The 27438-nt window shown below is 41.5% G+C and overlaps 1 protein-coding gene across 2 annotated transcripts; it reads right to left on the bottom strand.

Annotated features, from left to right (window-relative positions):
• rnd2 (Rho family GTPase 2) lies at positions 1 to 23512 on the bottom strand. 2 transcript variants are annotated; one of them, XM_026324963.1, is made up of 5 exons: positions 23194 to 23512; positions 22653 to 22740; positions 5610 to 5719; positions 3303 to 3437; positions 1 to 1090 (listed from the first exon to the last, which is right to left on the bottom strand). In XM_026324963.1, exons 1-5 carry the CDS (start codon positions 23308 to 23310, stop codon positions 821 to 823), a joined length of 720 nt encoding a protein of 239 aa, XP_026180748.1. In that variant the 5' UTR covers positions 23311 to 23512; the 3' UTR covers positions 1 to 820. The 2 variants fall into 2 exon arrangements, with proteins under 2 accessions (XP_026180748.1, XP_026180749.1); XM_026324964.1 differs by having other exon boundaries at positions 23209 to 23510.
• Positions 23513 to 27438: the final 3926 nt, after the last annotated feature.

Raw genomic sequence — 27438 nt, 5'->3', positions numbered from 1 at the left:
ACATTTTACCACTAGATTTTCCACAGACAGCTTTAAAATAGCAACAACAGCATTAACTTGAGTGAATCAAACTGACACAATTGGAGTTGATGAGAAAAATAGTGTTAAATGAACAAAATAAAATTGGATTTTTTTTCCCCCTAAAATGCACTTGTGGTAGTACTGCTTACACACACACACACACACACACGTTTACAATATTCTCGTCAGTGTTACCAAATCTCATTTCCAGCTCCTAATGTTTGGTAGGCGCCATCATTCATCCAATCACCAGAATCCCTATTGAGCATTACTGTACGTACAAGGTTTCCTCTCAGATATGGCATCAGAAAGCAACTTCAGACAGGCAGCTAAATAATCAGTCTTCATGTCTGCTGAGTAACACCGCCTCTGAAAACAGTTTCATTCTCAAACATTTGCTTTAACATGGTTCTCCTCACATGCACTTTAGTCTCCTCACTGTTGCTTCACCGCTGTACCTTTCCTCTTATTAGAGCAGTTTCAGGAAATTAATTCCTTTTTAGTACCCAAGACTAGAGGGCATTTCCACTATCACAGCTTCCTCCTGTCCAGAGGGTTAGTCCAATTTGCCATCATTTCAAAAACAACATAAATATGTAAACAGTTTAGAAAAGATGCACACAGGCTACAAAAAAGAAAAAATCCAAAGCATTGTTCTTTTTTTCCTCCCTCCTCTGCAGTGCAAAAAATGAAAATACAAGAGGAGAAAACAACAAAAAAAAAAACAATAAATAGACTTCCTCTGTTATATATTTCTGTGTTTATGTATATACATATATATATTTATAATACTGGGTCTCTACATGAGCACACAGCTCTTGGCCCGGTCCTTCCTCATGGCCGGGGCCTGGTCCATTTGCTCAGTCCGACCTGGCAGTGGTGGCAGGGGTAGCTGTGAAACTCGCTTCAGGCCCCTGCGGGAACTGCTGCGTTTCAGCTGTGGCTTGTGTGGCCGCCGCACTGATGCAAGAGTGGTGATGTGGAACACATCTCGAACGCTGTTTTCTGAAACTTTGGAGGTGCACTCTACATAGGCCACCGCTCCCATCTGTCGGGCTATCGTGCTCCCCTGCAACACAAAGACAGGCGAAACAAGAGATTGTTAGCAAGCGAGCAAACTTCATTTATATAGCATCTTTTGAAGCAGCAGTTACAAAGCGCTGTACAGTATGAACAAAAGGGAAAACATTCAATATTTCAGGAGCGGTGCCACAAAACACTAGCTCTTGTCACCTTTTGACATCTTTGCAAAGCAATTTTCTTCCACTTTGGATGCTTTCAATTGATTTCAGTGGTTTTGTTTTCTGCTTCTTTTCTAATACAACTGACCATGACACAATAATGTCTTTCCTCTTGTATCATCAGGCCTTTAGTGGTTATGTTAGACATGGGTTTGTTATGTGAGCTCTTTTAGCACACCATCCTTTGTCGTACCTTGGCATAAACAGGTGCTCATATTTTTAGACCAGAAGTCCCTGTCCTGAGACAAAAGTGTTGGCCTAAACCATAGACTGGATGCCAATGATCTAAGCATGTATGGAGACAAATGAATCTCCTCCATCTGAGGCATGAATAATGAATAACGCTCAATACTCTGGGAACAGAGGAGCACAGTACCCACTGGGCCAGTGTGGTCTTGGTCTGTGCAGCTATTTAAAGAGGAGGGACTAAACACTAGCAGAACGCCTTCAGCATTAGATCTTACCCCTGTGTAATGTTACAATACACCAAGTTAATTGAGACTGTAAATTGTTTGCTAGAGATGGAATCAGTGACAAATTTAATTTTAAAATCCCTCGCCAAATCTCTTAACCACAGTACGATACGGCCTCTTCTCTTGTTTTATGATCAAACTTAAAACCCACATTTGTGCATGATATACACGTGCAAGGGTTGTACCAGATGAGACAGGACTGCATTTCCCATGAGCCCCAAATTGCACTTTCTCCAAAACAGAGAGGGCTTTTCATCCCCTGTGGACAAGGTTTGATTTTTATCACGGCTGTGCACTGAGCCACATACAACAAGCAATGAAGTCCTCATTAAGTGGAACGAAGATTTAGATTCGCCGGGGGAGGGGGCAGCGGGGGGAGGGTGGCTGAGGAAGAGGTTGTCGTGACAAGCGGAAAAGCTTGATCGGATCTTGGGCAGATTAGTGCGGAAATGTCTGGAGTTCACCCAGTGGTCATTTTCGCCGACGACTCCTCAGCTGTGGTGGAATTCAATTTAAGATCAACAACAGGATAACAACACTGGCTATTGGATTAGAGCACCAAAATGTTTATTGTGCACAGCTCTGGCATCTACTGTGTGACACACATTTTCTGGCATGTTAGAGGTATAAACAGTAGCTGCCCTAGACAAAAATAGTGGCTGAAAAGGAGAAAACAATAGCTTAGTGTAGACCAGCCACAGCTATTTTACATTAGTTCTGTGGTTTGCCACTCCATCTTTTGTTTATGTATCTTATTTACATCTTATTTTGAGTCTGTTTTTCAGTTGCAGTGGGGGGTTTTTTGGGGGGGGGGGCTGCGTGCTTTTAGCCTCTGGCGAGCTCTCAGACAGCAGTGGAAAAAAGGCTCCTTTGTTCCAGAGGCTTTTGTGTGGTAGTGAAAAAGCCCCTCCACTTTTTGTATGTCCAACATGGGAGAGCGCAAAACGAACACGCTGAAAGCTGATTAAAAGTCACAGATTTACAGAACAGTTTATCATCCCCTCCCTCTTCTCCCCTTTCCATTGGCTTGGAGGTCATGGCGGCATGCGATAAAAGGACTCATTCATTTATCAATGTCTGTTTTTTGGGGGGTTTTTTTGTTTTTTTTTTCAGCATTTTGAAAATCCCTAAATCTACATGATCTAAATCTATTTCATTTCAGGGGACAAATGTGTCCCAAGACGTAACCTCCAGCAACATCCGTGCCTCTTCCCGTGGCCATCGCCATGTGCAATCCTAGATCACTGTTAGCAAATTTCAGTCAAAATGCTAACCCCAGCAACATGTCCCCAAGGGGTTTCACTCAGCTCTTATTCTGCTGTGGCTGATTGTGTTGCGTGAGCCTCCTCTCACGCTCCCTTCCTGTGGGACTTCACCAGTGAGGCAACGCCACTGCTGATCCAAGATGGAAAAATCACATATGATCGCTGGATTGCTTTCTAATTTCTTTTCTGCATCTGTTGTTGTTTTCAAATCTGTCTTTCTTCCCAGGGTGCCTTCCAAGTCCCTTTCTTATTATTTATTCCACATCCTTCTACTCAGATATCCATCATTTGCTTGTTCTTACCTGCTCGTGGGTGACGGGGATGAGCCGCTGCTTGGAGAGTTCCCTCAGGGTGTTGACGTCTGTCCTCATGTCCAGCTTGCAGCCCACCAGCACCACTTTGGCATTGGGACAAAACTCCTGGGTCTCTCCTTGCCACTGTGGAGAACAGAAAGATAAATGCAGATACATACATTAATACATCGCTGATTAGGTCAATATGAGAACAGAACAGCCTGTGCTGACTGGTGAGCTTGTGAGATATAAGGTATGACCTATGGCCTCTTGATGGTGGATACCTGAGCATGAGAAAGATTAGTATTCTCCTGACATTTGTTCAGCTGAGAGGCCAAAGGAAAATGAAAATGCCCAATATTTATACTATTTACATTTATTTACATTTTTGTAATGAGGAGGATTTGCTGGCATTTTTCTGTTTTATACTGTTGTAACTGTTTTAACCAGACAAAACAAGCGATTTGGGATTTGGGAAAATGTCATTCCATCAAGATCAATTATTTAAAACTATTTAAATTTAATAATTAGTTATAGCTCTATAAAACAAACATACCTATCTATATTATATATAAATTATTATTTTTTTTTGATTAATATAGCAGTGATTAAATAAATAAATATTTTGGTTAATACATTGACAGAAAGTAGTGAAAGTGCAGAGCCTGAAGCTGAAAGTGACAACTTCAGACTCCTTGTTTTGTCTGACCAAACCTCCAAAACCCAAATATATTAAATTTACTTTTACTTAATACAAAGAAAAACAACAAATCCTCACAGCTTTCATAATTCACTTCACAGTTCTACTTTTAAATGAAAGTTCTTACACTAGGTGAAGAACCATGTGGAAATGATGTTATTCATGGCAGCTTGGCTCAAGTTTCTGCAGTACCTGAAGTGTATAATGCTTTCCCCACACAGTCTCTGTCAACAAATCTATTTCAGGTTCTGTACAGAAAAGGTTGAGCAGTCTTCCTTCTAAAATCACTCTGAGATTAAATGTCACTTTAGAAACTCAGTTGAAGCAACAGTCTCTCCTCCCTGAGACACAAATGCACAGCAGCAGCCGGCAGCCCCAAAGTATTCCCCGTGCCATGTGCAGAATGTCAGGGTGTCTATTCATCCTTCACTTTGAAAACAACCTTTGACCTTTCAAGCCCATCCCTATTTTGCAAACAACATCCAAAAGCTTTGATTGTTTAACCCTCTCTCCTCCCCCAGCTCTCAACCAGCAACCTTGGTGACCCCCTTGTTTTTAGAGTCTAATTTGGGATGGTGATTGTACAACAGGTTGTCCATTGCCCCTGGGTTTTAGAAATTACCAGGGTGACAGCTAGAGGTTTTGGGTCATGGCAACCCCCTGCCAAGGGATTCATGGGAAAACCAAAAGCTTGATGGTAGCTCTGTTCCCCTCTGTTGACAGAGTGCATTGAGGCTTGTGAGATATTTCTGGGTTTTAAAAGAGGTGTCTCTGGTTAGATCTACAAAGTCTACACGGGCATTTTCACAGCCCCCCTCTGACCACTAAACACGTCAACAGGCCAGCCAGGGAACTGCCTTTGGCCTGCAAGAAGCACAGTTCAAAGGCAAGCACACACACATGGCTTCAAGATGACAGACCACTAAGACGCACAGACCTGTTTTACATGACACGCATGCACGTACATATGCCCGTTAAATTGGGCGCCTCTGTATACAGTAGGTTTGTCACAATATGCGTGGTTTATGGTCTCCCTTCAGCTGTTAAAGACATCCATGAGAACAATCCTGGGCAGCTATCACCACACATTAGCCAACACCCACTCACAACTCTAGAAACATCACATTGAACACGTTAGTTGCCACCATCTTGCCAACATTTCTTCATTAAACTCAGAATTTATATTTTAAATGCCTACAAAAAGACAGTTTCTAGAAATATTAAGCAGGCTTAGCAACAGCTTTCTGATATGGCTGGTGTGGCCAATTTGCGTATCTGATACCTTTCAAACCCACCCGGCTGCAAAGCTTCTCCTCTCATTCTTCACTCTGACCTTCCTTTCCTCAGAGGGACGAGGGTCAAGTACCCATGGACGTTTTGATGAGATAAAAGAATGGGGAAGATCTAAGTCCTGTGCTGATTTGCTCTATTGTTGAGCCATGAAAATGCAAGCTGCTAGCCCAGAAATCTGAGTGGATAAAAGATGCTGATCAGGAAAAGGTAACTTTTTTTTTTCCTGATTGGCTCTCCTATGTCACGGCGAATGCTGATCCAAACTCTTGAGATGAGGAGAAGATAAAATAAAATAAAATAAATAAATAAAAAATAAAACTGACCTTTTTTATGACACTATCCAAAGTCTCTGGGCGGCTGATGTCGAAACAGATGAGAACTGCATCTGAATCAGGATACGCCAGTGGCCTCACGTTGTCATAGTAAGATGAACCTGTGGACACACAACAACATATGGCATGAGGTCATTGCAGAGAAATTGGTGTGGATACTTGTTTTTAACCTGGTTTTACCACATGGGGTTTCCCATCGCAACCATATGGCTCATTCTGTCCACTAGAGACATACTGGAAGGTGATCTAAAGGTCATTAATAAAACACTCTGGCTTGCATGGGCCAGCTCACAGTCTGCAAATGCAAATGAGTCTTGATCTTAACAGTTGTGTGCATATATTTGAGCATCTTTGTCTCCTGGGCTTCCACACAGCTGTGCCTCCCTTTATCACACTGCTTCATGGAGAATGTCAAGAGGTTACTCAAAGAAGCACACGAACACCAAAGTGAATTATAGTGGATTTGGGACCGGAGGACTTGTGCACACAATCCATAATCATCTTGAAACAACACTGAATGCCAGAACAAAGGCCAAAGTAAAGGTTGAACCTTTTAATTCTCTCATCTCATCCCTCTTCCCATTTCTCTTGCAAATGGTCCTTGTTTGAAAATTTTCCATTTTCTCCTGACAGTTTGAGATTCATGTGCACTCACACGCTTCTCCCCACTCTTGCTTTTCATTTCTGTACCTTGATCAAATTTGAAGGCAGAGTAGCGCCTCTGTACTTTCACAAGCCACTTGGTTTACACGGCTCCTGCTCTCTAACAGCTCTCATTAGGAGGCTTGTAAAAATATCTGGACTCTCTGGGAAATGTGGTTGTGGCTGTGGGTGTTCACCTGCTGCTTCCTCCAGGAGCTGGTGCGGACCTGAACCCTTACATTTTGATAGCAACAGCACCCTGACTGCATAAATTTAGTGTCGACTCAGGCTTATTGACACTGCACCACCACGCAGAAATCTGCATAAATATTAAATCACATACTGTAGATGGACATTGCATACATTGGTGTATAAACCATCTCTATTATAACATTTAATCCCCTAATGTCATACAGACTATCATAATTATAGATTATTTTAGCACTTGCTGTTACTGTGCTTTACATCAGAACTGACACAGTAGGCAGTCAGCCTGGTAAAGTGCTGGATGCCTTTGTCAGACAGGGTAAATGGAATCAGTACAATGGTCCCACAGCCTGATTTATAATTACCACATACTCTTTGTTAATGATGGAATGAGACTCTGACAATAGCTGCACGTGGCCTGTGGCCCCTGTCGTTCAGATGACTGTCCTGTGGTAACCCGCTCCCTCCCAACTGAGAACATTATCACGGGCCGCACATTTCAGATTGATGGTTTTTCAGTCACAGAGTGAGTGAGACAGTTTTGTTCACAATTTATTTATTTATTTATTTTACAAAAGTGCACTTTGCTATTGAGGGCTAACAAATACTCTATGCTATCTTAAGACTTGCATGTGACTTCTCTACTTTTACTGCAGCGTAGATCGTGTGCCCACCTCAAACACCTTAACATCTGTTTTGGTTTCTGCATTTTGGAACTTGTGCATTAGAGACACCAAATGTAATAACCACTTATTATTATTACTAATGCACCCTTATTATTACTTCTATGTGTCTGGAACAGATGACCTGCAATTTCCACTGTAACAACAACCAATACAAATTTACTGCACAGTCTGGAAGAGAGACTTCCTGATCAAAGTGTTTAGCACCTCCAGTGGCCAAAAACTCCATGAGATGGTGCCTTTAAACATTGTGAAAGTGTAAATGCAGTTTTGAAAAACTTTTTGATACAAATCATTTTACAATCTTTTTTTCACCACTAAAATGCACAAGAACAAAGTAACACTCATCTTAGCCTGCACCTTACAGGACGTTTTCAGGAATTCATGGTCCCCCTCGACTTGTGAACACAAGATACTGCTGAGAGAGCAGGACTAACACCCACAACGTCCAATCACACAGATGCAAAGTCCAGCAAAACACACATTGTACAACAGCATGCTCTGATTGGTAGTGGTCACACATGAGGTGCTGTGGCTGCTAAAGTTGTTCTTTAGTATTTATCACAGTGTAGCAGACCTGCACTGAGGTTAGAGCTGAAGAAGAAAAGAGCCAGAGCATGTGGGGGTGGACAGGGGGCGGAGAAGACTTTTGTCATTAGGGCAAGGGCAAGGTGTAGCTTGTGATGATGAGGGAGGCAACCGGGGAATTAAAGCAGAAACCAAATGAAGGGGAAGAGATGTCTGATGAGGGAAAGGTTGAGCCAGTGGTGCTTGTTTGACTTAAGGTGCAATTAGTGGTTGAAACGAGGCAGTTTGGATCAATTTGTCAATTCCAGAGATCATAATGATTGGCAGGTCATGTTCACCACGAGCCTTGTCACAGCACAGCAATTCAGAGCTCTTCTGCCCTGAGCGACAGGAAAGCTACCTCAGCACTTTTGCAAAGTCAGAACAAATCCTCTGCGGCAGAGGAGGAAAGAGTGCTGTGTTTAAAACAAGCCGAGCAGGCACAAATAAAACCCAATCACCATAAGAATCAAGAACATGAAGAGAAGGAAGAGGAAATGGAGGTGTGGGGGGGGGGGGGGGCAAGGAGGTTCAGGAAGAGTTTTCTCCTGATTGTAAAGTATATCACCTCCACTGCCTGAAATGAACTCACCTAGCTACCAGCAAAGACACATGACCAGAGGAAAAAAGGATGTAGCTGTTAGAAGTGTGGGGGACAGGGGGTGTGTGGTGGGTGTTTGGGTAGTTAATGAAAGCACTGGACTCGGCAGGACAAATCAAATAAAGAGGTATGAGAGCTCTGGCTCTGCAATTGGTGCTAGCCTGTGCCCATTGACTGTGAGGTGGAACAAAAGGTCAATTGAATTTCAGACAGAGACAGGATGAGATGGATGGGGGCCGGAGGGTGAGGGAGGGAGTACAGCCTGGCAGAAGCCACCAAAAGCCATCATGCCTGGCAAGGAGCGAGACCCTGCCACGTCGTGCCAAGGACAGGCATAAAACACCCCTCACAAAACCTCCTCCAGCATTAGCATTAGTCCGATTTCCTCTTAGAGTGGAAAGTGGATTTCTGTCTTTATTTCCACAGGGCAAATTAACGCTAAGCCACGGTGCCATACAGAAGGCTCCACTGAACAGAGGTGACACATTTGGGAGAACAGCGTTCCTCACCCGCCGTCACTCAAGCTTCATCAAAGGCCAGAAATATCCCAGAGGGTGTTGAGGCAGACAGGTACTTAGCAGAGTGCTAATATACAGTAATAAGGCTTGAGGGTTTGTGGTACAACTTCATTTATGCCTCATGTCCCCCGACACATCTACGCCCCCATTGGGCCAGTCTGTCTGAAACATGACAGCTCTCTGCTCTTTTAAACCCTCTATGAGAATTTACATTTTATGAGCACAAACAATGAAATAAACTTAACAATAAAGCACAAATGGTGCAGTTTGATGGAGAACATTCATCAGGAAAGCCTCTGAAATTGAGTTTACATCAGCATCTAACAAAGGCTTCCAGTCTGCAGTGCATCAATCTGTAACATCACAGGATGAATTCTCTTTCTTTCTCTTGTTTGTTGCATGCTCATTGCATACGCAGCTAAAAAGCAAAACATTATGATTGAGAGGAAAGAATACTCTTTGCCTTGAGGCTCTCTGATGCACTCATGCACATATGGCAGTGAGTCAACAACAACTAACAGCCTCATTACGCTGTATAGACTCTCTGAAAAACGGCCATGCACACAAACACAGGCAAGCAATAAGCAGCCGAATCACAAAATGAGCAGAAACAGTTAGTGTGATTTAGTTAGCTACAACATTAGAAACAAAGCATATTCAGCACCACATACGTTGTCTTTTTTTTTTTTCCTTCTCCTGCAGCTGTTTTCCTCTTGAAATCCACCTTCAAAGCAAAGGCAAAACATTTCAACTTGGGGTGGCCAAGTATCGTAGCAACCTGGAGGGATGCAAATGGCTTCATTGTGAGGCCCTGAAAGGAAGTAAGGAGGAAAAGATCAGGAGAGCAAGGGGATCGTGGTGGCTAATGACTCTGGTGCACTGATGACTAGAGGAGAGGAAAGAGGAAAGGGAGAGAAGAAGCAGTTCGGCGCTCTGTCCTTTAAGAGATTGAGTGGGCTTTTCATTACTGAGGGTCCAGTCTCTGTCATCAACCGTCATGGTTTATCTTCAATCAAGGTTATAGCCATCAGAAAGTACTGCCAAGACAGCCTTTGAAAGGATATGGAGTTAGTTTGACCCGGTGCACCATTCTGCAGCATGAGCTTTAATAATGTGAATGTAAGCCTGCACAAAACCTCTCTTTGCAGCCCTACATCCAGAATCCAATACATAAAACAAACATAACACAAATACTGCAAACAACTTAAAAAATTTATGCTGCTTTTAAGTTCGTGGAGACTTTAGAATTCTATACTCCTCAAAATGCAAACCTATCCTTCCTATTGAATCCACTCAATAATTGATTAGTAGTTTCATCTGAGTGAAATCTTTAACATTATTGCTCATTTATTGTTCTTCTTTGTCTTCCACGATGGCCACCAGTGATTTGTGTGTGCGATGTGCAGCCTGCAGATTACATAGTGCAATAGACCATCAACACACATTGGCTTCCACTGCCTTATATATACTGTACGAGCTTGACACAATGAATGTCTAGTGAAACAAACCATTAAAAAGCCTGTAATCAAGCAACAGCTGGCCCTCACCTTGAAGTTGGGCTTATATCTTTGGCTGCTAATTCTGATATATAAGCTATACAAGTATAAAACACACACAGATAAAGCTATTGATCCATAATAGAGATGGCCGTGTTAAGTTTTCAAAGGCATTAGCAAACAGACGGGACAGTGGAGGTGACACTGGGTTAAATGGCCATTAACCTTCTATGTCTTCAGTCTTCACACAGGGGGGATATTGATCAAAGCCCCTGCATGCTCCCTCTGTAGGAAGTGCAGCCTTTGAAGGGTGTTGAGCATCTTCCACGGATCTGCTCTAAGCTCCGCTGCCGAGAACTTAATGCCCCTGTCCCTCATCCAGTCACAGGTTGAAAAGCGAGGCTGGCCACTGTTGACAGCACAGGCAGGAGACAGAGCAGCATTGGCTGTGTTCACATTAAACCAATGCAGGGGGCTTTGTTGTTGTGGGGTGTGTTGTTTCATGTACTAGTGAGACAATAAAATATGATCCAGGAGGTCCAATTGTAGGAATGGACTCATATGTTTAAAGCTTATTAAATGGCATGACACAGAACAGTAGTTTCTAATCCTCTACTACTTAGAGAATTAACACTTCAGAGGCTGTTTAAAGGTGCAATGTGTATCTATGAGCAGAAATGGAATACAGTATTCATTAATGTATGTATAATTGCCGAAAAATACCAACCACTGACTTTTTCTTAATTTTAGATGGAACCTTTTAAGTCTACGTAGGGAGTGGGTCCACTTTCATTCAGGCAGTCACGTTGTGCCACCATGTTTCTAGAGTAGCCTAGAATGGACAAACCAAACACTGGCTCTAGACAGGGAATTGTGTTTTGTTTTAAAACCTCCGTCACCTCTGGAAAGGGTGTGAGGGGTGATCAGAGGTTTACATTCTGCAATCTCACCACTAGATGCCAATCTCACCATTCATATTTTACACATTGCACCTTTAATCTTTGGTTGTTACAATCTTGAGGTAAAGAGTGGAAATATGGCATTCACATTACAAAGTAATTTAATGCACGCTTGCACGTACATGATTGGCCAGTGCTGCTACACGACGTTACATTGTGTTGCAGAAAAAGCTGAAGCTGTGTGGTTTTGGATTTCCACTTCAAATAGTCTGAGAAATAATTGAGAAATTTGTGTGGCAGCCTGCAGTGGTGGTGACACTCTTAATTCCTCTGGGATGTTGATGTCTAGATGTTATAAACACTACCAGGTGTTTGTTTGTGTAAGGCAGTCCAAGTAGCTTCGAAAGTCTGCGGCTGTGTATGGGGAGCTTGAGCAGAGCCTGTTTTTATCTGTTTTTGTGTATCAAGCTCTGTGCCGTTCACTTACTCCACAACTGTTGAGTCTCATCAGACCACCAGCAGCAGCAGACTGTTGGCCCACATCCACCAAACAACACACTTACAAAAAAAAAAAAGTAGACAAGAGCTAGTTAAAGAACACCAAATGCTGACTTGAGAATTATTTGTTCTCCTCACAACCTTTTTCACCGCTCAAACCAATCAGTGTTGGAACCCAGCTGGTTCTGATATCCCCAACACAGACTGCAAGTGTTTTTGCTTCAATTGTTTTTGTCTGGTTGTTCAACTAGAACATAGAAAAACAGAAGGATCTCTGAGGAGAAGAGGTGTTTTTTTTTGTTGTTTTTTTTTTAAAGAAAGGCTGCTATTGGAGTATCTACTTTTATTCTTCTAGAGCTGATCAGACAGGACAAGGGTCTTCAGGACCTAATCTGTCCTGCCCTGTCTGTCTTGTGCAGCACAACAGTAGACTAAGTAACTGAGTACACTAAATGATGCTTTCATTATCAGGCACATTACCTATTGCTACATATTTCACTTCATTTATTGCTTGCAGTAATGCTGCAATATTATTTTATTTAAGCAACAAAACTGGAAATGCCCTGGAACAAGCCACTCAACAAGCCAACTAAAAACAATATTGAGATTCTCCAGGCAAAATAATATTTGGACTTTTGCCGTGACAGCTTTGATGGTGTTGGACTCATCCTGAACACAGCCGCTGACTTTCTCTGTGCAGCATGCAGAACATGAAAAAAACATTTAAGTTAATAAGACTAGAACAAGATTACAACATCCCAGCAGAAGCTTTAAATACTTAACAGAGTTACCACTGTTGTGCATGTGCATGCATACATTGCCCACATTTTTGCTGTCCATCTGGAGATGGCCTCAGGGGTTTCATCAGGTAAATAAAGAGGAGCTACCTTTTACATTTGTTTGTTCAGTGTGAGATAGTGTGTGAAAGTGGACGTTCCAGGCAAGAAGAGTCAGAGTTTCCAGCACTGTGATGCTGAAGGAGACAGAGCGGAGATCCAACGGAGTGCAATTTGGATGTCAAGAGGCTGAGCTCAGCTCCAGTGACCTCCAGCCCAATTTAATCCCTGCTGCTGCAGCAACAAAGCTGAAGAGAGTAGACATATTCATAAAACACCCACATAAGGATCACTACACCCGGACCAGTGTAATTGGTCTTTCCTACTAGTTTGCCCCGGAGAAATAAGAAGTCTGACTTTTGCAGTTCAGCATTATCTGGCAAAAGCACCGTGTTGGACAGTCACATCAAAGCTGACACTTATTCCTGTCAGGTTACACACACACCTGATTCTACTTCTGTACTGTTCACGGCTATCTGCTGCCACACCAACCACACAGACATTCAAATTGTGCACATACCTACTTTAATGAACGGCCAATTAACCACAGTGTAAACTTAATGGTGTGAAAGTGTTTGGTTAAGACTGTGTTATTAACACATACCTCCATCTGACAAGGATCCCAATAATGGAATACACCTGCACTGAGTATTGTATGTGTTTTATAGGACTTTGTCAAATACCTTGACTAGGAGCTCTTGCTACTCAAATGTTTACTGATGTTTACTGCCAGCATTTGACATCCACTCTAATTCTCTGACCAAGCACTGGTGATTGCCATGCCACAATAAATGTTTCTCTAAAAAGCTCTTCTACTGCTATAACCTCTCATACACCTTAAACCCTTCTTTTTATATGCCTTTTCACCTGTAAAACAGCACAGATCACACACTATATTTCCACTCCTACACATTTTTCAATTTCATGTATTTTCCTTTCAAAACTTGTTCTCCCGCTTGAGGATTTTCATTAAAAGTTGTAATAACACTGAGTGCAGCTTCTGCATCCAGCGCTCTGTCCGATATGAAAAAAGAGAATATTCAGGCAACAGTTACACCTACGCAGATGTATGAAAGAGAAACTTGTGAGTGGAAAAAGGACATCAACTCCACTTCCTCTGGCACATAGCCATCCAAACACATCCCTATCATGAGTGGTATCTTTCCCCTAGCCCATTCTGCTACCCCCCAGGGAGGCCGCCAGGGAGACATGGCACTACATCAAGTGCAATTTCACTTCCACAGAAGCAGCAGCAGCAAGAAAGAGAGCACACTGGATCTTGTTTATAAATAAAGTCATCCATAAATGATGGGATCTGTCGAGTGTGTGTGAGTGAGGTGCAGGTAGGGGGTGAAGGATGGAGGTGAAAGATGGCCTCTATCCCTCTATCCCTTTACGCTCAGATGGGTTGCAGATGGATGCTGAAAGGGTTTTGAAAGGCCCAGAAGGACTGAGTGCCCATGTCACAGTTTCAGCTACAGCTTAATCATTCTCATGCCTTTTCTTCGAGTCAATAACCCTCTTGCTGTTACAGATCCAACCACTTTTTATTGCTCTGCCGTAACTCTGGTGTTCCTGCCACTCCCCCATTAGCTCCCTTGCTATATATGCCAGCCATCTTCTTTCAGCAATTGTCTGCTGTAGATTTTCAGCCCTCTGATTGTGCCAGCCTGTTTGACCATCTGCCCTCTAGATCGTGATCTCCTGCCTAACCCATCTGGATAAGTTGGCCTTTCTTTGCTTGCTTGCCTGATTCTATCCTCTGCCTGTTTTCATATTTGGAGTAAACCTGAGCTGCTCTCTTATCTTTTTTGTCTTGGAGTCATGCTTTTGGGTGATATTCTGCCTTTATGGAGTCATTACAGTTAGGTTTAAGAGCAGCCGGGAGGACACAGCTCCCTGGGTGGCTTTCCCGCCTGCCTAGGCCTCCACTGCTCCTGCTCCTCAACAGGAACACATCTGGTTGAGTCAGGATCAATTATTTTGTGTCTATACCCTTGTTAAAAGTCATTTTCACGTGGATCGTGCTGTAATTAAATAATGTGCCAAACAGTCATTTGGTTTTTAGTGATTATGTTAGAGTTGCTGGTCTGTTGACAAGTGTGTTTCCTAGAAGGAAACTAGTTATCACACAAAGTTTTCAAATAGAGTAATCCTTTGTTGTTAGTCCTTTGTTTGTATTTAAGAAGAATGTTTGCTTATATTTGGAAAATATATGAGGGAGAAATATTTTGTCCTGATCCATTGGCCTGTGAGCATTTCTGCATATCTCTTCACTCAATACTGTAAATTAAAACAAAAAATGGCAAAGAGACCTGGATGCTTTAAGTGAACATACTCTTGTGATCTTACATTTGGCCGAAGAAAACTGGTGATTTAGCATTTAGTCTGTTAGCATTTTATTATTAATTATAAAACGAACTCAAAATATTAAGCCAGTAACTCAATTTTCCGATCATTTATTGCAGCCTCAATGATTTCCTCAAAATCATTTCAGATCATGAAAGCCAAAAACAATTAAAGCATGTTTCCTCTCTTTCCTAATACGATAGTGAAAACCCCCAACAGGACTGTTGAGTGTTTAGTGTGTTACAAGTGTTGCAGTGGTTTAATTAACACACAGTGACATAGTTGATGTTTGTGTATTTGGTCCCCACAAGGGGTCAGCTCCCATGGGTGCCACTGACAAACTTTACTCAAACATAAAGACTTGGGGGGTGAGAAAAGCACAGATGTACACTTATCCTTCTGTCTACTCCTTCTGTCTCCTTTCCCAGTCCCACCACAGTGCCCCCTTTTTTGCTCACTTCATCCGCTCACTCCCCCAAGTTTTTTCTGCTGGTTGAGGCAGCTGCTGCACTTTCCATTCGCATTGTGTCCCAGCTCCACCCCAGCAGACTTCATCAGCCCCCACCTTTTAGTCCGCTAACAACAGGAAGGCTTTCAGGGTCAGAGCTTGTAGTTCACATACTCTAATCCACACGGTCACATACATGCCCACACACATGTACACATGCACCCACAGATAAAAACTTTTCTTTTCTATGTCTTATCCATGTCCTCCACTAGTATTTATAATTATGGGAGAACAATATAAAGGATCAGACAGCTTAAATAAAGTTATGCTCACATTCAGTGTGTGTTTCACAAAAAATACATTACTTGGATCCTTCAGGTCTAACAAAGGTGCTAAGTAAAATGGTTAATTGTATCAGCATAGAAAGATGAAGCCACAAAACATTGTTCCATAACACTTCTTATGATCAGAAATGTCACAAGGGACTACTGAGTTAGGTTTTTAAGGGATTTAACACCTAATTGTGTATACCTACTAAGAAAATTAATTTATCCTTTATCTGCTCCATTTGTATTTCTGGTGTCATTCATGTTTTCCAGCAACCAGCTCAAATCTTCATTTCATGATTTTATTCTGTCAGTCCTTATAATGGCTAAATTCCCCTCTGTCAGTAGGACAGCATGTAAAGTTTTAGGACGGGGTTCATCAAAAGCTGTAAGCATTCATTTTCTTTGTAACATACCAAAAGAAAGCTTATAATTCTGTCCAGTGAACATTCAGTCCCTAATAACTTAACACTTTGATTAGTCTCATTAAGTAAGTACAGTCTATTAGCAGTGTGCAGCGCTGTTCGCTAGTTGGCATGCTATTTAAGCAGATTATACACTTTTGCCTGGTGCTTGGCATTAAGCTTGACAGCACATGGAGATTGAGACGTGATGAAGGAATGTGTGTTGGCTCTTAGATCATAGCTGTAGCTCTGGTCACAGTTACAGGCTCCACAGACAGAGGTAAGAGATCACAAAGAACGGGGAGCCTGTATGCTCTGATTTCTCCCAGAAGTACTTATTGTTTATGGGTGGGAGGACGCGTGGGCTGATCTGGACATTTGGCATACATGTAAAAATCAGGCAAAGCAGTGGTTACATGCCTGCAAGGTGCAGGTTGTACCAACTGGAGGTGTCTGTGCGAGTGTGTGTTTCACTGTGTCACTGAGGAGAGCAGATATTGTGCCATAATTACAGCCTATGTGTTCCTGTCTGTGCTGACTTTCATGCAGCACTTCTGCCCACCCCCTGCTTCAGCAGCTGCAATGACCAATAGGCTATCAGAACTGAAAAAAAGGAGGATAAATAAGGAACACAGGGAAAAAGATAACTGACAGCCACTTGTAGAGAAGTTATGTTTCCTGCACTTTTTTCCTGTTATAACTTCCTTCGTTTCCTCATATTGTTGACCCTTTTTGTAAAAGTCCATGAATATGATTCATGGAGTGGTGAGCTTCAGGGATGGAGTACAGCTACGTACATGCTCAAGAACCAAGACTTCCAGCCCAGCAGCTAGAGCTACCGGCTGTCCTCCACAGTTTCCATAATGTCAGACAAAGCCACTCAGAGAGTCAGGGTGCAGTGAAGTACAGCGCTGTGCATGAGACGATCATTATTCAAGAGGTTTAGAGCTGGAGACCATTTGCAAAGAGGAAAAGACGAAGATTGAAATGCCTACAACACAGAGGGGATTTGTTCTTGTAATGTCAAAAATTATATTTATGAGGTAAATCCATGCATCTGGATTTCTGTAGGCACCCATTTTAGCTATGTGCATCCCTGTGTGACAATACAACAATAATGTTTGGTGAGTTGTAAATCCAATGCCACACAAAGGCTGCTCATCCACTTCACCATGCACAGAATTTGTGATTTGACTTCTAATATGTAAAAGTGTTTGTGGGTCTAACCCCTTGGATTATTAGGTGCAGCCTGTCAAGAGAGGCTGGGGATAATCACTAACCTGACACCAGGGGTTGAGAGTCCTGGAGGGGCCAAAAGATAATCTCTGACTCTGCTGTTGAGCTCATAAGGTGCCAGAAGACAAAACATAACCTTGTGTGTCCAAAAGAACCCTCACAGGCTTTACAGTACTTGTGCATGGGGAATGAAGACTTGGCAATAAGGAGCCTATACTCAGTGCTCAGCTGTTCTTTTGCCCATCCTTCAGCCATAAAATTGAAAAGCAAAAAATTCTATTAAATTTTGATATTGGATTCAAAAAACACACTGCAAATTGTTATAGCTGCCATGCCTCTTCATGTCTGAAGATGCTGAAGAGTTCGATTCTTGTGGAACAGGACTTTATTTAAACACAGGCTGTGAGCTAAGTGCTAAAGTTGCTCACGCTGACGATACTAACATGCCAGTGTTTAACATGCATAACGCATTTTTTGTTTTTCAGTAAACTAAATATTTTTGAGTTGTGGATTGTTAGTCAAACAAGCAATTTAGAGATGTTGTCGTCATTATCTGAGACATTTGGCTTGGTATTTTAGGGACTAGCTGGGAAAAAGTTAATCAGTAATAAAAAGTCATTGAGAGTTTAAGCCATTAAAAGAAGCATTATCCTACTATCCTAAAAGTAAGGATGTACGGGGGGGTAAGGAGAGACATAAAAAACTTTTTTTTTCAATATATGCATTTAATTACTGCGACACAAATGATTTCTATGTAAGTTATAGTATTTCACCACCCTTGCACTATCTTCTGTTTACTCATTACCCGAAACTGTCATGCAGATGTTCTCCCCCAGTGCAGGGGAGTGCCTTCCAGTCTGCTATGCATCATCAAAACAGGTTTCGTTTAGGCAGTTATTGCCCTGGGCTGGTTAGGCAAAGACTAGGAACAACTTTCAGGGCTTTCAGCTCAGGCATGTGAAGAGCAGTTGAAAGGGTGTCGTCATCCGCCCTTCAGGATGCTGACAAAAATAAACAAAAAGGTATATTTACAGTTTGTGGTTCAATGTGCAGCTGTGTTTCCAGTGGGTTGCAACCACCTGAATGGTGTTTAACTCTGAAATTGGAAATTGTTCAGCGGAAAGCAAAAGAAAATGAAAATGTTGGTTTTTAATCATTTAATGCTGAGTCTACAGTCGAGATTCAGAGAGGCCAAACGGACCAAATGTGAGAGCCAAGAGCAGATGTTACTGCCTGTGATCAGCATGGCTGTTACACAGATCATTATCAAGTCTGGTAGTACTTTCTGAACATCCTCCAGCTCCAGTGAGCTATAGGTTTAAGTTCAGCGGGCTCTGTTGATTTTATTTCTGCTCTGCATTGTGGTTGTAATTCAATCATTCTCTATTAAAGATTAATCAAGTGGAAAGTGTTGAGGAACGAAAAGCCCACTGAACTCAGCATGTTTTTGCAGGGCTCTGGATGCCCTACTGGTCCGGCACACAGAGAATGTGGAGTTTAAAGAACTTAAAGGCACCAGGAATGTTGGGAAGTCTGTATAAGAAGAGGGAGACAGCCAGACTGTGGCTCTGAACGAGCGCTGACGCTGGGAGGGGTGTTACACACTTGCAGTGTCTTGTTATCATCTCTCAAGTCAAAGACAAATCGTACGTCTGACTGTAAAAACAGAAGACAGCTTTGTCATGAGAAATGAGCCACAAGAAAGCATTAAAGACATCTGTCAGAGAGAAAGGCTCAATAGAAAAGAGGGCTCTGAAATTCACAACAATATTATTTAAACATCTCTTGGAGTACTAATCTGTGACATTTCGAACAAATGACAATTTTTCTGCTTTTTATCACCAACTGTGCAGCACAATAGTGCTTCAACACTGTAGCCAGTTGCTAAAAGCTTTTATATTTGTTGTTGTGAACACCCAGTGTCAAGCAGGTCTATTGCAGGAAAAATCCTCCACTGCACAGCAAGTGATGCGTTTCATGTTCCCAGCCCCAGAAACAACACTTTGTTTGGAAATAAATAGACAAAAAACTGGGTGGTTAGACCAGGAAGTGGTATCCAACCTCACTGATCTGACAAAGAAACGTAACGGCAGCTCAAATTCCATCCACAGCCGGTCCCAGGATAAGAATGATGGGCACGTCGTTCAAATGACAAGTGATTTCTTGGAAGTACAGTGGAAAACACACGGTGAGTGATTAGTGCAAAGACGGCAGTGAAAACAGAAAGCAAAAAACAAGATTCCTGTGGATTGCCACTTGAAAGCACACCCCAGCATGGTTAAACAGAATGCAAGAGTTCCAGTTTTCTTGTGAGAATCAGGTCAGGCATTAGAGAGGCAGCAGAGAAGAGAAAACAGGAAAAGATGTGAGCGTACTGTTTATGAACTTTGGGGAAACCCAGTCTGTCATGACTTGGGCCTGTAAGTGGGGTATTAGTCTGAGACCAAGGTTAGAAGAAATCTTTCCCAGGCACCTTTACCATATCAGGAAGAAATGGAGAGTGCATTAATGCCTCAGGCTCTGTAAAAACCCAGACTGGCTGACTACCAATGGGCCCCCTGAGTGTCGACTGTAATCATTAATGGCCCTTAGACAAGTTATCACCATGCCACATTGACATTTTGACCGCTTAACAGCTTGGGTTGCTTTAAAAGTCAATAAAGACAGCCATACAATGCTGAAACATACTAGTAATGATCACACTGACTACTAGAAAAATGACTACATCACTATATGACAGCTCACTTAGATACAGATGCATACAATGTTTTTTTTTTTCATTTGAATTCCATTAAATCACTTTCCAATTGATTTAACTCTCCAGATGGTCTGGCCTGAACGCAGGGCTGAATACAAAGTGCAGCTGAAATTTGCCCTCTGGTTCCCAAAAGCCATAAGACCTCCCTGTTTTTGTTCAGTGCTTCTTAGAAAAATCCCATTTATTTAGGGAGTGCAACACAAACCTGCACATGCACAAACATACAGATTTACACTCAGTACTGACCTCAATTAGATAAATTCCTTATCCCTGTTCTCACACATCCTGCAACTACTGGATCTTGTGGAAGAGCTCGAATTAATGAGAACAAACTAATCAATGGCTCCACACTGCAACAATGAATGATGGAATTATTTTTCATGGAAAGGCACACATAACCGTGCCGGAGAAATGTGAGCCAGGCGAGGCCCAATTTGTTTAAACAGCCTCGACTCCGATAGCGATCAATAATTTTATTTGTAAAGGGAGCCAGAGCAGGAAGCAGGCAGACTTCACCAGCAATTAAGAGCAAGATAATACTTCATGTGAAAAGGCTGAAAATATTGTCAGATAAAAACAACTGTATATCTGCAGTGGAATGAACCATCAGGTTGAAATGAAAGTCTCCAGTGGGTTGTAGCTGTGGCACAGTCCAGCAGATATTGACGTACTTGTAGGTCATGCAGAGGCTACAGGTCAAAGTTTACCAAGGATTGACTCTGTGTCAAAGAATGTCACACATTTACTTCACCTCTGCAGGTGAAACCACTGATCACAGCAATGCCCCTGAAATAAATTGATTTCAGTGAAATTTCCCCTAAAAATGATTGTGTGACCGAGCCCTCAGAGCCCAGGCAGTGAACTGGTGCCGCTGCTGCTGCTGCTGCTGCTGCTGCTGCTGCTGCTGCTGCTGTTAGGGTACATGAAAGAATTAAAAAAAAAAACTGAGCTAGAAAATGGGAGCTGAAGGAGGAGATGATATGAAGCAATAAAAAAAATCAGATCCTAAAAAGAGGGACGATGGGAGACATGCTATTTTCTTCAGATGAAAGCTTTTTTCATCTAAGTGTGAGCCAATTATTTTTCTTGTTGAGAGAAAATATGAACATCTGTGTTTGCTGTGAATCAGTGAATAATGGTACACCACACAAGGACCTCTGAAAGCACACACACACACACATACGCACGCACACACACACATACGCGCGCACATGCAGAGGCACACATGCCTGTCAAACACACACGCATTTTTCCTGTGGGTTGGGTGACATCATATTTGTTTTGGGGTGGGTGGCTCCTGGCTGAAGATTAAAGACTTAACACTGCCAAACGTGGTTTAGGGTTTTAAAGATGGACAGAAGCACAGCATTCCCACTTCATAATTAGGCTCTTACAGCCACGAGATAAGGGAGTCTTTGTTGTGGCCCTCAGTCCCAGAAGACCTCAACCTCGACAGATTTACTCTCTGGGTTGACATGGGGTCCAAGAAAAACAATATTCTTGCACTGACTGACCATCCAAAATACTCCCATCCTCTTTCCCGAAGATAGTTTGGGAATGTTTATGGTAAAAAAGGGAACTACCCCTGGGAGAATCCCATATTCAGTCCTCTGACTTGTCAGCCATGTCGTTGGTCAGATAGCTGGTGGGAGCCACTGGTCTGAGATGACTATGATGTAGTACAGATCTGAGGGTAACTCAGAGCAGCAAATCCATCGTCTCTGACACAGCTGGGATGAAAATACCTTGAGAATTTTATGTGGGGTGGAAGAAAAACCCCTGAAACAACATCTACTGTACCAGGTCACATATCACTGCTCAGCTGAAACATTGCTGATTGAATCTGAAAAAAATGATGAATGAATCTTCCAGATTAACAAAGGTACTGTAGGTATTGTGACCAGCTGTGTAAATATTATTCTATTGACGTCATTATTTTTAAGAAATGTCTAAATACAATTTCCAAAGAAAATTACACTTAAATTATGACGTTAACTCTGTTTTTCTGAAGACCTGGCAAAGCAGGAATCTTCATTAGATCAGCAGAAAACATGTCTCATCTGGCCCAGTATCAGCAGAAACTGTCAGCAAACCAATACATTAGACTTTGTCAAATAACAGCAGTTCAACAGTTAGGTCAATTACTGCTTCCCTCAGGCTCATGCTGTCTGAGTTATCCATGCACATGCTCCCACTCACAGTCGCCTGACCCTGACCAGAGCATGGGAAGCACCAGCCACACACGCACAGTGGACAGCACAGGAAGGAATGTAAACACAGCACAGAGAGGAACATGGCTGGCACCGAAGTTTCTAGCAAAGAAAACAATCATAAATAGCAGATGCCCCAAGCTAAAAAAAATAAATAAATAAAACCAAAAACATCCATCTGAACCTGCCTAGGTCAAAACAATTTCTCAAAGAGATGACTGCTAGAAAAGTTGGGAGACGGAGGCAGTTCTGCCAGGGTCACATGCCAGGGACAGTCACCATTGCAGGGCTGGGAGTCAACCAATTTAATGTCAGCCTGTAAGAGTCCCACAGACAGAGACATGACATTGGCTTACCTGATGTGTCCCACATATTCAGCTCGATCCGGTGCTTGTCTATCTCAAAACTGGCTGTGTAGTTTTCAAACACCGTGGGCACATAGTTCTGAAAATAAGGCATTTATTTTAGTTACGCAATTATCTGGACCATGATAAGTCTCTTATGCAGAAGAGCAGAGTAGAGGGAATATCAAATTTGAAATGACAGAGTTATGGCAGACACATTTTACAGTTAAGGTAAATCCTTGTGTGGATATGATAGAAATACAGTGACATTATAGCTGCTGGAGACAACGTCTTAAAGTTTTATGGGCAGCAATGCAGACTCAATAAACGTCAATTTAGACATTACAGGACTTGATTTTATAGGTTTTTCATTACAGCCCCCAGGCCACCACCGTTTTTCTGTCTTAAACACCTCAGTCTTTAGACAGGTGGCTGTAACCTGCTGAACTAGTGCTGAAGTTGAGTTGCTCTGTATTACATTTAGTGACACTGCTCCTCACCCATTCACAAACTATCTCCAGCCTCCCCCAGAATAAAAAGACAAAGTTCTCACTTTGAGCAGACATACCTCTGGATAGCAGTCCTTGGCAAAAACGTGCAGGAGAGCTGTTTTCCCACATTGCGTGTCCCCGACCACTACAATCTTACAGCGGCTGCCTAGAGTGTCCATGGTTTGTCCGTCAGAGGTGTGTTCTTGACGCGGGTATGGATTGCATCCAGCATCCGATATGAGACGCAGCGGAATCGCAGACTGGAATGAATATTGAGCAAATACATGCGCCGACCAGGTGCGCTTTATCCAGCTCTTCGCGTCCGACGCGCAGTCCTCCGGTCCCGCTGACAGACTGGTGTGACTGGTCGGCTACCAAAACCACAGGCAGGACTCACACAGCCCTCCCTGGAAAGTCCGATACTTTGATTACTGGCCACGCCTTCCTAATGTTCATGTCTGAGGCACATCACTCAAACGTAATAGGCGGCTATTATGGGAAATAGATGGTCTGTGGGTCACATGGTTTACTCACCTTATCCTCTTTGATGTTGCCTTTTATTCTTGTGATATCTAACAATATTAAAAAGAAATTACTATTACTCTTACTAATACTAATACTAATACTATTACTGCGTCTCCACGGGTTTATGGAGATAAATGTGCCTCTTCTTCTATCCTTATAATGTCCTCCTTTTCTTACCTATTGCTAAAAAACCTTTACATGGGAGGTTTAAGTATTTATGCATTAACTTATGGTGAACCTTAATACTGAACCTCCAAATATAGGATTTCTGTATCTTAATTCCTTTGTTATCATTAGGTCTATAACAGCTCTATAAATTATGCTACGCTACTTTTATCACAGTTTTAAAACTTCTGTTCCAATAAAATTGTGTTAAGTTTATTACTTATTGGACAATAATAGCTATATTGACTGTAACCTCATTAAAAAAACATAGGACTACTTGTACACTTGCTCTGGGAGTGATTTCATACAGTATGTAATGAAATCAGTACTGGATAGATTTCTTATTTGTTAGTTATTTTATCTCCTTCAGCTCAGTCATATTAGTCGTCAGACACTAGATAGTGAACACATGTTGAGCAGATCAAACTCCTTTTTAGGATTTAACCAAGTTGAGATTTGTCAATTTCATTTCTGCAGCCTTGAATAATGTGATAAATGCTCTTCAGGACAGGTGATAGAAATATAATGGAAGGTAAACCTATTCAGTGTAAATCATCGTCTGCTTAATTTGCAAGAAAAATCTGATTGTTAATTTTTTAAATAGGTTTAGTTTCTCTTAATGCAAGAGTTCATCATCAGCATAAACACCCTGCATATTACACCTCTTTATTTAAATACCGTCATGACCGTTTAATGGAGATACATTAAATACATTGTGCACAGATAAAGTCTATGAAATTAAGCAGATAGAGATGACTGAGCTGTCTTTAGGCCCCGCATCGCCTTGAGATGATCTGATATTCACTGGAAGTGGCCCACAGAGGAATTATTGGTTTTCTGAATGAGAAAATTGAATGATGTGTTACCACGTGCCAGTACATCTTGCATCCCCCCCACCCTGTAGACCAACAATGCCTCCTTCTGGACGTAAGTGGTGTTACAACACATCAAGCGTTTGATGCATTTGATACACACTGAGTATACAATTGCAGTGATAGCACAATAAGAGGCAGTAGGCTATAATCCAATACAGGTAATCTGGAAACTGTTCAAATGTAATAATGTTCACCCTTTTGGAGGCCGTAGTTTGGGGGTGTAGTTAGGGGTGTTAGAAGTGATCCACTTATAATTTTTATGGAAGCTACAGGAATTGTACTGAGCACAAAATAAATAAAAAAGATTTATCTCATTTAAATTAGGAGGTTTGTTCTCAAACTTAAACCCAATTTTCCAGCAGTTTGGTTGTGTTTAGGATATTTGGTTACATTAAAATGAGGATGTTTATTTTATTTTGCACTTTATCTTTTGTGGAGTGTAGCTCTAGTCCTATATTTCTAAACAACTTAAGAATAAGGTACATTTGGTAAATATTCAGTGTAAATGTTTTGTTCCTATTGCACTGTAAAATGAATGTGGTAAATAAACAAAGGGATGAACACAATATAAAATACTACATAGACATTATCATAGTTCAGTAAACCCACAGAATAAAATCATTAAAGGCTAATTTGTACTAGAAATACAGATTGTAAGTGAGAACCTTTCACCCTTGTGTATGGGAATATGAGTCCATTCAAAGTAATAGAAATCCCTCTAATCCCTCTGGTGTTTATTAAGGGACATGTTAAGATAGTAAATTTATGAAAATCTGCATTTGCAAGTATTATGACAAGTTTGCTTAGTGCCTGGAGATTTATTATACAATGTCTTCCAACAGTGTCTGCTCCTGTTACCCTGCATACCTTCCTACTGTGAGATTTAGAGACTGCAGAAATGCTGTATTCGAAATAAGAATAATAAGACTAACCTGCTAATCTTTATACAAATCTGTAAGTATTCATAATTGGTTTGTACATTACCACTGGAGTTATATACCAATTAAGGTAATAAAAAAAATTAAATAAGAAATATGATTGTGTGTGATTTGGAGGAACTAAATCTCCAAGTCAGTAATTTAACTTACATTACACAAATCAGTACAACAGTAGGTGGCAGTATGTATTCATTACAGGAGCAGGTTATTGTATATTTTAGCCCAGAACATATTAAATACATTACAAATTTCCCTCATTAAATTTAATTAAATGAATGCATTGCCCACATTACACTGGGCATTATGGACCTCAGCTGTGCTTTCACCTCATGCCCCTGGTGAGTTGGTTTTCTAGTTAAGGACATTAATTGATTCAAATGCCTATATTATTTACAAGAGCATTTATTTATATATTAATGCATAAACACGTACAGTTAACGGTGGGAGGATTATCATCACTCTCAAGCTGACAACTAAAACACTCTGCTGCAAATGCCAGTAGGTGGCTGTATTGGTCCGCCTTGCCATTGCCTGTAAATCAGCATGATTGTGCTGAACTGTTTCATGCCCTGATTGATATACTACTGAACCAGTACACTCATTACACCAATGCACCAACAGGGCAGATACCACTGCCAGGTCATTCAGTCACAGGGTACATGTAACAAGAAGATATATAAGAGCATTTATGCATTATACATCTTCCTGTATAAAATAATAAGAGAATTTCTTGTGCTAGTCAATGACGTAGGGCAGGCAAATCTACTTTTTTAGTACATGGGTATAATGAGTGTACTGGCTGAGTAGCATGTCCAGCAGAGCCTCTTTTATCAGCGCAATCATGCTGATTTAAAGGCAGTGACAAAGCAGATCTGTACGTCCACCTACTGGCGGGTGCAGTCATGGCACATTTTGTTTCTAAGATTTGGCAAGTTTCTCTCAACTCTCCAAGCAGAACTGATTAACCTTAAATACTTTATTGGGAAATAACCAAAAGTTCTTCTACACTCAGCATTTAACATCTAAAAATGACTATAGTATATACAGTAGGTATTATATGTGTCATATATAATAGAAATAAAAAACATTACTATGAAACAATGTAAGCGGGGAACAGCCCAAACTGTGAAACTTATGGAACCTATTCAGCAGCAAATACACATTACTTAATAAGGCATCCAAGCCAAAAAATAAAAGCTGGGAGCCAGTTGTGTCTGTGAGAGAGCAGCACTGAAAATGATTCAGCATCATGGTTTGTTGCAAGAACATTGCAATAAACTATGAAAGAATAACTTTTACCAATGAGTATTAAGAAGGTTAGTAGGTTGAACAAATAACAAAACATTTGGGAAACATTATTACTTTCAGTAATAAGCAGACCTGTCACCACATCCAATACAGTTATTAAATATTCTCACATTTCCAGTCATCATTTATGTGTGTGTGGGATTTGCGTGATTGTCATTATTCCTTTATCTTGATTAGTTTTAATGGAAATGAAAATATCAGTATGTTTGTAGTTCGGACATAGACGTCCTCGGAGATAATCCAGACTCCCTGCAGACTCACTCTACTTGCCTGGCAGAGTGGTGACACAGTACTTTATCCAGGCCAAATTACACCACTGAGTAACATTATGCATTCAGCAACCTACTTAGACAACAGAGCAAGTCTCCAAACTACACCAGGTGTCCAAGGCAGCACATCTCTGCTCCTGCCTCCTGTTCCTGGATCCCTTTAGCTGCAGCCATTTCCTGTGATGGATACATTTTCCAGCCCTGATCACCTGCTGCAGCATGTTCTA

This window comes from Mastacembelus armatus, chromosome 8, assembly GCF_900324485.2.
Source record: "Mastacembelus armatus chromosome 8, fMasArm1.2, whole genome shotgun sequence".
In the NCBI taxonomy this organism is placed as follows: domain Eukaryota; kingdom Metazoa; phylum Chordata; class Actinopteri; order Synbranchiformes; family Mastacembelidae; genus Mastacembelus; species Mastacembelus armatus.
The sequence above is the reverse complement of the archived record's forward strand: the minus strand, read 5'-3'. Positions and strand labels throughout refer to the sequence as shown.

What these genes read in the sequence shown, in the direction of transcription:
- rnd2 (XM_026324963.1), bottom strand. Translation starts at nt 23,310, where the DNA reads ATGGACACTCTAGGCAGCCGCTGTAAGATTGTAGTGGTCGGGGACACG. An exon ending in CAGAGGTATGTCTGCTCAAA is followed by an intron (nt 22,741 to 23,193) that starts GTGAGAACTTTG and finishes CCTTATTTTCAG; the next exon opens with AACTATGTGCCCACGGTGTT. An exon ending in TGGATAGTGTCATAAAAAAG is followed by an intron (nt 3,438 to 5,609) that starts GTCAGTTTTATT and finishes TGTTCTCCACAG; the next exon opens with TGGCAAGGAGAGACCCAGGA.